This window comes from Berghia stephanieae, chromosome 11, assembly GCF_034508935.2.
Source record: "Berghia stephanieae isolate SIO BIC M18660-M18661 chromosome 11, UCSD_Bste_1.3, whole genome shotgun sequence".
NCBI lineage: Eukaryota > Metazoa > Mollusca > Gastropoda > Nudibranchia > Aeolidiidae > Berghia > Berghia stephanieae.
The window spans coordinates 14276468-14286858 of record NC_088370.1 but is presented as its reverse complement, the minus strand read 5'-3'; the positions used below and the strand labels follow the sequence as shown (position 1 = coordinate 14286858).

The following is a 10391-nucleotide window of genomic DNA, read 5'->3' as shown; positions in this document are numbered from 1 at the left end:
GGTTTTGTCCTGGACCTGGCCGGATACCCTGACTGGGAGGGAAACAGTCAAATGTATAGTTAGTTTTGGGAGATATTTTTTTCCCTTGTAAATCATCTCTCTCATGCACTGTATTTTGTTTTGTTTATGTATTATAAATGGTTTGTAAACATTTGAGTGTGTTCCTCTTAGTGGGGACCTGTGCTTGTGTCTGGATGAGACTTTTGGGTGATCTCCAACTAATTACACTGATAGTGCGCTCTTGGAATCTACATCGGTTCCCTATTTGAACCAATTCCCCTTTGTCTGCCTTATTCTTGAATGCTTTAATTGTAATTCTAGAAATTTTTACTATCCCATTTTCTTCCTTTTTACTGGAATGACCTTTATGTGTTGCAAGCGCCGTAAAACCCTTAAAAACAAAAAAAACAGCTCTAGTCTGTTTAGAAATAGATAATTTTTAAAAATTACTTATGTTTCTTTTTTCCAAGTTAGATATTAAATATCAACAAATTTGTTGCCATAGGCTAAAAACAAAAGCCATGTAAATTTATTGTATTTTTTTTTTTTCATCTTTGATCAATTCTCATTATTTATTGTAACAATAAATTTTCCAGTGCGTCTGGCAAAAAATTGAAGTTTGACGGATCTAACGGGCGATTCACGGACCAGAACGGCCATGAAAGGGACAGTAAATGGTTTATTGCCAGCAGCACCAGCATTTACACTTTGAGATTGGAAAGCATCAAGGTTTGTTCATAAGCCATGTTTGTTGTGTTTCTAGTCCACAGGAATGAATGAATATAACAGCTTCAAAAAAAAAAGAACTAAATTATAGTCAAATACTCAACGTTTTGGGCTCAAACCCCTTCTTCAGCCAATAGCAAAAAAACCTCCCCAAAAAAAACTCAAAAAACAAATAGATAAATGCATCACCTAAAAACCAGTTACTGGGTGGGGTTCCCTACCTCCACAGTGGGCAGGGAGGTACTTACCGTGTCTTCTATCCCCTTATATCTGTTTTCCAACTTGTTTTCTGTCTTTGTCTTGGTGTGAGATTGCTCGGTTTTGTTCCGACCCTGGCCGGAGGCCTAGCTGAGAGGGAAACAGTCAAATGCATAGTTATTGTTTTGGGAGATGATATTTTTTTCCTTGTAAATCATCTCTCTGTTATGTGTTATTATATTTGTTATTTTTAATGTATAATGCAAGCATTTGAGTGTATTCCTCTTTGTTGGATTTTGTGCTTGGGTCCAGTTGAGACTTATAGGTGATCTCAAACTAAGTACATTAGTGATATGCTCTTGGAATCTGCATCTGATCCCTATTTATTCCCAGTTCCCCTATGTCTTACTTTTTCTTGGGTGCTTTAATTGTAATTCTAGAAATTTTTACTATCCCATTTTCTTCCTTTTTACTGACGCTGATATAACCTAAATGTGTTGCAAGCGCCGTAAAACCCTTAAAAACAAAAACAAAACATAAAAACCAGTAAGACGGAAGATAATAAATATTTTTTTCCTTGCCATCTATCTGGCTTTTAAGTGATGTATTTATAATTGTGACCCTCCGCCTCGAAGCGGTATTAAGTCGGGATTTGGAAAACGAAGAAAACCGGTTTTAAAGTGGAAATGGTCAAAATTATCAAATTTCAGTTTTTGGTTGTTTCAGAAACTACAATCATTTTTCTACATGAAAACATAATAATTCAACATAAATATTGACGATAAGTTATATAAATGTCAAGTTTAAAAATGCAACTATCAGTGACACATTCAAAACGAGAGTTGACTTTCTCTCAGAGAGCCACCCTTTCCAAGGCTTAGTAATACCGAGTCTTTTTCTCCACCAATAAGATGTAAGATATCACAGCAAAGGGCGTGTCTTTATCTATTTCAGAGAAAGCATGGCTGTTTCCACAATTTCATGGTTCAACCAATAATGAACTTTAAAAACTGTAAACAAGTCTAGGTTTTTCCCTGACAACCTTACAAATAAATGATTCTGATTGGTCAACGCTCATCACATGCGCTGTGGCTGTCGGCCATTATGCTCGGGGAATGCTTCATGACGTCAGCATGCGTGTGTTACATTGTGTGTGTTTGTGCATTTTGATACACACCACGTGCTATTATAATTTCTTTGTCTAGCTGCAAGTGATCGAGGTGAAGGTCCTCCTTTGTCCCCCTTTTTTTATTCATGAAATTATAGGATATGCTAAGACTTAATAGGACAACAGTTGCCTTATCTTACACTTACAGAGATTGTTTTAGAATAAACATTTAATTTTAAGTACAAAAGCAGAATAATAGATAGAGCCTTCAACAATTGATGAACTCCCGAAGGAAATACGTGTAACTAAAAAATGAAATGGATGGACAGAATGACAAACCTATTAATGGATAAATAGATAGATAGATAGATAGATAGATAGATAGATAGATAGATAGATAGATAAATGGATAGATAGTTAGATAGATAGATAGATAGATACATAGATAGATAGATAGATAGATAGATAGAGATAGATAGATAGATAGATAGATAGATAGATAGAGATAGATAGATAGATAGATAGATAGATAGATAGATAGATAGATAGATAGATAGATGAAGAGCGGAGAGAGACAAACACACACACACACACACACACACACACACAGAGAGAGAGAGAGAGAGAGAGAGAGAGAGAGAGAGAGAGAGAGAGAGATGGATGTTCGTTTAGTCGTGCTTTCTTTGTATACTGAAAGAAAGGGGGTTGGGGGGGGGGGGGTCTTTTTAGACAATGAACAATGTGGTGGAACGCTAAGGAAAACTTGAGAGATTCAATAATATGTTTTCATGTAAGTCACTACACAATAAGCCCCACCCCTCCTCCTCAAGTTGTCATCTGACTCAAAATGGAAACAATGCAATGATTGATTTGACCAGCCCATTTCTTTAATTGCTATCTCATTGGTCAATATGTTTCCAGTTGATTGACTATAACTTACTTTGTAACAAAATGCTTTCTTTAAACTATCCCTACAATTCTTTGCTCCGCCTCCATCCCTTTCTTCATGTCTACCTCACTCTCTCCGTCTCCCTTTTGTTTCTTTCACACACACACACACACACACACACACACGCACGCACACACACACATACACTTAAACAGGTTTCAATCTTTCTTCTATTTCCCTCGCGTACTCTTAATGCAGTCTCTCTCCCCTCCCCCTCTCGCTCCTCTTTCTCTCTCTCTCTCTCTCTCTCTCTCTCTCTCTCTCTCTCTCTCTCTCTCTCTCTCTCTCTCTCTCTCTCTCTTTCTCTCACATGTGTGTGTCTGTGTGTGTGTGTGTGTGTGTGCGTGTGTGTGTATTTTACTCTCTCATTCTATCTCTTCCTCTCTAATCCACTTTCTTGATAATTCTTTCCCTGCCCACCCGGCTTCACGTAGTTTCAAAACTGTACTTTCAAATTATAAAACCTTCTTTAACTTTTGGCATTTTGAAATCGTATTTTCTCTATTAAATAAGACAAAAATTTCACATTATTAACTCTTATTTCATTGATTCTTTATTTAAATATCAAAAATTCTTGAAAAAGTGAGCAATTGTCAGCATTTTTTAAAGGTGTTTTATTTGTTTTAAGATCTTACATAATAATGAATAACTACAAAAGTAATAATTGGATTGTTTTAAAAATTTGTATGTACATTATTAGATGTATAATCTAAGCTCATGCCAAATTTCAATATTCTCGTCAAATTTTCGATGCCCGTATCTAAGGAGTTATCTTTACCCATTGATTTGACTGTGCGTGAAAACGGTGCCTCACTTCAAAGTCGATTTTCTCAAAACTGGGTTTTCACACTCTCCCTACTTCAAACGGTCATATCTCGGCAATGAATAACCACAATTGTATAAATTTGGTATCAAATTTTAAAGCATAAAATAAGCTATGATTGGGTACCAAATACCCAAAATTGAAAAATCCGACTTAGTACCGTTTCGAGGCGGAGGGTCACAATTTTATTATTTTGTTGTTTGCTGATGAAGGGTTTTAAGCTTGAAATGCTCCTTGTTTGGCGGGTGGTTGGATGGGAGCATCACCCTTGAATCATATACCTATGATGTTCGCATGGGTGTACGATCCGATAGTGATGTCGTTTCTTCTTCTCTTTACTAGCCTATCCTGCTTCTTTGGTTTGTGATTGTATTTTTGACAGGGGATATTTTTTTTCTGTAAATCTTCTGCCTGTTTGCTCTTTGTTATTTATAATTTAGCTTATGATATCTTTAGGTTATGATTTTGATTTACATTTGTACTATTTTTGTTAGATTGCTTGTTTTTTTGTTTCAGCGGTCTCTCATATAACCTCAATTGTGTTGGAAGAGACCTAAAGCAACACACAAACAAACAAACAAAAAAAAGCTCCTTGTTTGGTAATTTGATCTTTTTAAAAAAAATGTTTTACCTTACCTTACCTTACCGGTGTTCCATCTCCCTACAGAGGTATTGAATGTCATGGAACGCCATTCTTCATGCTCAAGGGCTATTGGGAATGAGATTAGCGGAAGAGTAGCGTCCCTTGATTGGACGTCACCGGTGGAGAAACCAACTACAAGCCAAGCGCTCCAAATACAAAATTTATTATTCATATTTCTGTACAAATGCATAACATTGATTATGATATCAATAGCACTATATCAATGCTCAATTTTAAAATGCTCAAATTCACACATATATTCAAAATCAACGACTAGGTTGGACAACGTGTGCGTGTGATCATTAATATGTATGGCCAGGAAATGCACACGGAGGAAGTTGACGGATGGAACATGAAAGTTACAATTGTCTCTTACAAGAGTGGTATTTACATCATTCATGCTCCAGGTCTTAAGGTAATTTTGTTCGTTTTTAGTTTCTTTTAAAATTCTGTTGGATGATTGAGCGCTTTGAGGCTTCGACAAAAGGAGCTTTAGAAATATGCTTATTATTATTGTTATTATTATTATTATTATTATTATTATTATTATTATTATTATTATTATTATTATTATATTATTATTATTATTATTATTATTATTATTATTATTATTATTATATTATATTATTATTATTATTATATGATTATTATATTATTATTATTATTTATTATTATTATTATTATTATTATTATTATTATTATATTATTATTATTATTATTATTATTATTATTATTATTATTATTATTATTATTATTATTATTATTATTATTATTATTATTATTATTATTATTATTATTATTTATTATTATATTATTATTATTATTATTATTATTATTATTATTATTTTATTTTTTGGCTTTCCTTTCCCCCTCTCTCCCCTCTGAAGTCTCTATTTCTCTCTCTCTCTCTCCCCCTCTCCCTCTCCTTCTCCTTCTTTCTCCGCCCTGAAGTCGATCCCAATACCACATCAGAATCTACTTGGTTTTGCCCTAGCGGAATACCCTGGCTGAAAGGGAAACAGTCAAATGTATAGGAAGAGATTTGGGAGATGATATTTTTTGACTTGTAAATCATATCTCTGTTATGCACTGTATTATGGTTTGCTTACATCTTATATTTGGGTGGGAACTGTGCTTGTGTCGGGAGAGAATTTTAGATGATCTCAAACTAAGTACTTTGATAATGTGCTCTTGGAATCTGTTTCCTATTTGGGCCAATTCCCCTTTGTCTTATCTTTTTTTAGGCGCTTTAATTGTAAGTTTGGAACTGTTTTCTATCCCATTTTTTCCCTTTTTGCTGGTGTTATTTGTAAACCCTTGTAAAACCCTTAAAAACAAAACAAACTAAAGTGCACAGAAAGTCTTGTTTTGTTGTTTGGCAGAAATCATGGCAACTGAAGGACCAGGAAAGGTTCAAGGTCGGGTCAGTTCTAGAGGTGGCCTTGGAGGACGGTACCCACCACCCAGCTGTCATCAAAGAAATCAACGCCAGTGGATTTCTGACTCTTGGTAAGGGGATTCAGAATGTAATAAACAAAAATGAATATAAAAGCTTAAAAAAAAAAGAACAAGATACCAAACACGGAATGTTTCGGCTTAAAACCCGTCTACAGTCAAAAATAAAAACATGAATCATGAGTCAGCAAAAATCTCGACTGCACCTGGGATCGATCTCAGTCCCTTTGCTTGTGAAGCAAGTGCTCTACCAACTGAGCTATCTGGACCCCTTAAACACAATGAATAAGACACTAAAGACAGCTGTGGAATGAGAGGATGGGGTTGTTAAGGCCTTGATTTTAAAATGCATTCTCCCCTCAGATGTTTGCGACCCTTAGCACTTACCAGCCCTCAATCGATGCCCACTTTCCAGAAGTTAGCTAGAGAATCAACAATAGATTTATCATCTCAATGGCTTTAAAAGTGGTGGTGGGGAGAGGGGGCGGGGGTTAGTGCTATAGAAAATAGGGCTTAAATCTCCTACTTTTTTTCTTTTGACACCCTCAGTACTGCTTTAATGTTTTTAACGTGTTCTTCATCAGATGTATGTAGCACAGACCACACCATTCTCCATACCAGTCTTCAATCGATGCCCACTTTCCAGAAGTTAGCTAGAGAATCGGTAATGGATTTATCATCTCAATGGCTTTAAAAGTGGGGGTGGGGGGGGGTTAGTTGTATGAAAAATAGGGCTTAAAGGCAGTCGTTCCAAAATGTCCTCCGTTTTCACTTTTTGTCACCTTCAGCACTGTTTTAATGTTGTTAACGTATTCTTCATCAGATGTGTGTGGCACAGAACACACCATTATCCATACCAGTCCTCAGCTAATGCCCACTGGGACGGCGGCAGCCTTAGGGAAAACACTGGCATCCTCCCTGACCCCTGGTGAGTTCATTTATTTATTCTACTACCACTACTATTACTACTACTACTACTACTACTACTACTACTACTACTACTACTACTACTACTACTACTACTACTACTATTACTACTACTACTACTACTACTACGACGACGACGACGACGACGACGATGACCACCACCACCACCACAGCAGCGTTCGGGAAAACCCTGGCATTCTCCCTGACCCCTGGTGAGTGACCTTTCTTTGTTTCTTTTTCTTGTATCAGAGGGCGTACACCAACTTCACTTCCAACAACATTGAATCAAGATCTCAAAAATTATCAAATACATTTAAAAACAACCGAAGAACTGATTTCAACAACACGAGGAAACATCCAACTGCCTCAGCACCTTAACACACATGATGACATTCTAAAGCTAAGAACACTTGCACTAGACGGAGATTTATGGAGGCAAATTGCTTATTTGGATAATAGAAACAGACTGACAAACTCGAAGTGACACACACGTTCACGGCAAGCATCCATAGAGACTGCGTTTCCATTTTCATTCATTTTCTTGTATCTATTTGTTTATTTTAGAATTTAAAATTTTGAAAATAATTTTTTTTTATTAATTTTATTTTTGACTCTTTTACATTTCTGATTTAGCAATGCAAATATTCCAATCCTCTACGACTCGAACAAATAACAATGTGAAATTGAATGTAAGCTTCAATTTAATTACGTTAATTACGTTCCATGTTTCCTCTTTATCAACAAGATGAATCAACAAGATGAATGAAACACTACAGATGAATGAGATATTGTGGTAGCGGCGTTGTTCAAAAACATAAAATGGACGTTTTGGGTTTCCCCTTTATCAACAAAACAGGATGAATAGTAGTATGCTATGAAACACTTGTTAACAACGCCACTACCACATTAAAAATTATTCTCTAGGGTCTATTCCAAAAGAAGACTGGAATAAAACAGGCGTCAACCGCAGTGCAGCACAGCAAATTGAGCTAGTGTGAGATGACTTGCTCAAGGCCACACAGCAAAGCGGCGGGTGATCAAACTCTGTACCTTTCGGGTATGAAGCAAAGACGGTACTGCTGAGCCACGCATCCATCCTCGCTTTTTACGTCCCATTATCTTAAGAATCTGGCTATACATCCTGCGACTACAATAGTTATGTCACCGTATGATTCAATGTGTAATCTATATTTGTCACACTGCTCACACACTTCCAACTGGGTGATGTTCCTGACACTCCCATAGCGGGCAGGGAGGTACTTACTGTGTCTTCTATCCCCCCTGTATCAAGGGTGGGGTTCCTGACCTCCCATAGTGGGCAGGGAGATACTTACTGTGTCTTCTGTCCCCCCTGTATCAAGGGTGGGGTTCCTGACCTCCCATAGTGGGCTGGAAGGTACTTACTGTGTCTTCTATCCCCCCTGTATCATGGGTGGGGTTCCTGACCTCCCATAGTGGGCAGGGAGGTACTTACTGTGTCTTCTGTCCCCCCTGTATCATGGGTGGGGTTCCTGACCTCCCATAGTGGGCAGGGAGGTACTTACTGTGTCTTCTATCCCCCCTGTATCATGGGTGGGGTTCCTGACACTCCCATAGTGGGCTGGATGGTACTTACTGTGTCTTCTGTCCCCCCTGTATCAAGGGTGGGGTCCCTGACCTCCCATAGTGGGCAGGGAGGTACTTACTGTGTCTTCTATCCCCCCTGTATCATGGGTGGGGTTCCTGACCTCCCATAGTGGGCAGGGGGGCACTTACTGTGTCTTCTATCCCCCCTGTATCATGGGTGGGGTTCCTGACCTCCCATAGTGGGCAGGAAGATATTTACTGTGTCTTCTATCCCCCCTATCTCTGATTTCCACCATGCTTTCTTTTCTGTCTTTGTCTTGGGATGAGATTACTTGGTTTTGTTCTGGCCTTGGCTGGATACCTTAGCTGGGAGGGAAACAGTCAAATGTATCGTTTTGGAAGATGATACTTTTTGTCTTGTTAATCATCTCTCTGTTATGCATTGTATTATTTTTAATTTACATAAATATTATGATTTGTAAACATTTGAGTGTATCCCTCTTAGTGGGGAACCGTGCTTTTGTCAGGATGAGACTTTTAGATGATCTCAAACTAAGTACACTGATAGTGAACCTACATCTGTTTCCTATTTAAACCAATTCCCCCTTTGTCTTACCTTTTCTTGGGTGCTTTAATCGTGCTTCTATAACTTTTTACTATCCCATTTTCTTCCTTTTTACTGGTGCTGATATGACCTACATGTGCAAGGGCCGTAAAACCCTTAAAAACAGAAAAAAAAAAACAAAACAAACAAAAAAAAAACCAGCACTTCCAAGGCGTTTTGAACCGGAAGTGTGGAAGATGTGACGTCATGATTCCTGCTTCACATTACTAATGCTTTTCTTTCAGATTCTGATGACCATACTAGACATTCAGTTCCATTGCATCATTTTTTGAATGTGAGTGTTCGTTTGTCTTTCATTGGTTAGTGGCTTAGAAATAATAATGGCCAGTCCGTCATCTTATTTGTTCATACTGAAAATGAATGATAATATTGATATTGATGATGATAATAATAATAATAATAATAATAATAATAATAATAATAATAATAATAATAATAATAATGATAATTTGATTATATTTTGGTTATTTTTAATAATAATAATAAATAGACCAGGTCTAACATTTATATAGCACTTCCCCCCATTGACACAGTTCTCAGCTCTTACCATTGCAAAACTTGGAGAATGCAACTCGAATGCCCCTACTTAATGTAACTTTTAAAAACTCTATGTAACAATTTTCTTTCATGGTTCATTTTCATATTTAAATTATTTGTGGTCTTTTGGTATATTATGACCATTAGATCCTTGACTTGAGTCCCTCTCTGGGCAGCACAAAGTTGAGTCATTGGAAAAGATTTTTTACCGACATTCTCTTATCAACTTCATGTGTTAAATAGTCAGTAACAGCATTCTCTCTCTTGAAAGAATAATTGTGATAGTGATTTACAGGCGTCATGACTTATCATCAATGTTAAATGTTGCTGTTGGCTTGGGACTCCTTGTAAAGCACTTGAGCACAATTAATGGAGATTCCACTATATAAAATTTATAAAATAGTCATATTCATTTTTGATGGTTGATTCGTATAACAATTTTTTAATATTTTTTTTTTTTAGTTTCAGGTGCCTTGTGGATTTGATAAATTGCTTCGGCTCAACAAAATCAGTGGTGAACCCATGAAAGCTATAGACTTTGAGGAAATCCAGATAAAGAACCCGAGACTGCCTGACTACATCACTTCCTGCTGTCCCCATTCGCTTCCCTCTGGTAAATATAGATGGAATGAAATTGATGTCGCTCAGCTTTTTGTTAATGTTTTTTAGACACAGCCATTTTAATGAGTATTTTTCACTAAATTCTATCAATCAGGTGATGAAACGTTCAAAGTTACACACAGTTTTGTGCGTTGCTACGTTATATCCGGCTGGTAGCTGTTGTGAGCATTTTACCTAAACGCATATCATCAATATGTGACCAGTCATTTCTAA

At 36.8% G+C, this 10391-nt stretch overlaps 1 protein-coding gene across 1 annotated transcript in view; it reads left to right on the top strand.

The window, feature by feature from the left end:
- Positions 1-10391, top strand: part of LOC144957240 (uncharacterized) — a 126930-nt gene that overhangs the window by 49777 nt on the left and 66762 nt on the right. The window contains exons 23-28 of the mRNA XM_078888315.1: positions 597-729; positions 4725-4862; positions 5830-5956; positions 6726-6830; positions 9245-9294; positions 10020-10170. Coding sequence (XP_078744441.1) covers positions 597-729; positions 4725-4862; positions 5830-5956; positions 6726-6830; positions 9245-9294; positions 10020-10170 — 704 coding nt within the window. The remainder of the gene's footprint in view (positions 1-596; positions 730-4724; positions 4863-5829; positions 5957-6725; positions 6831-9244; positions 9295-10019; positions 10171-10391) is intronic.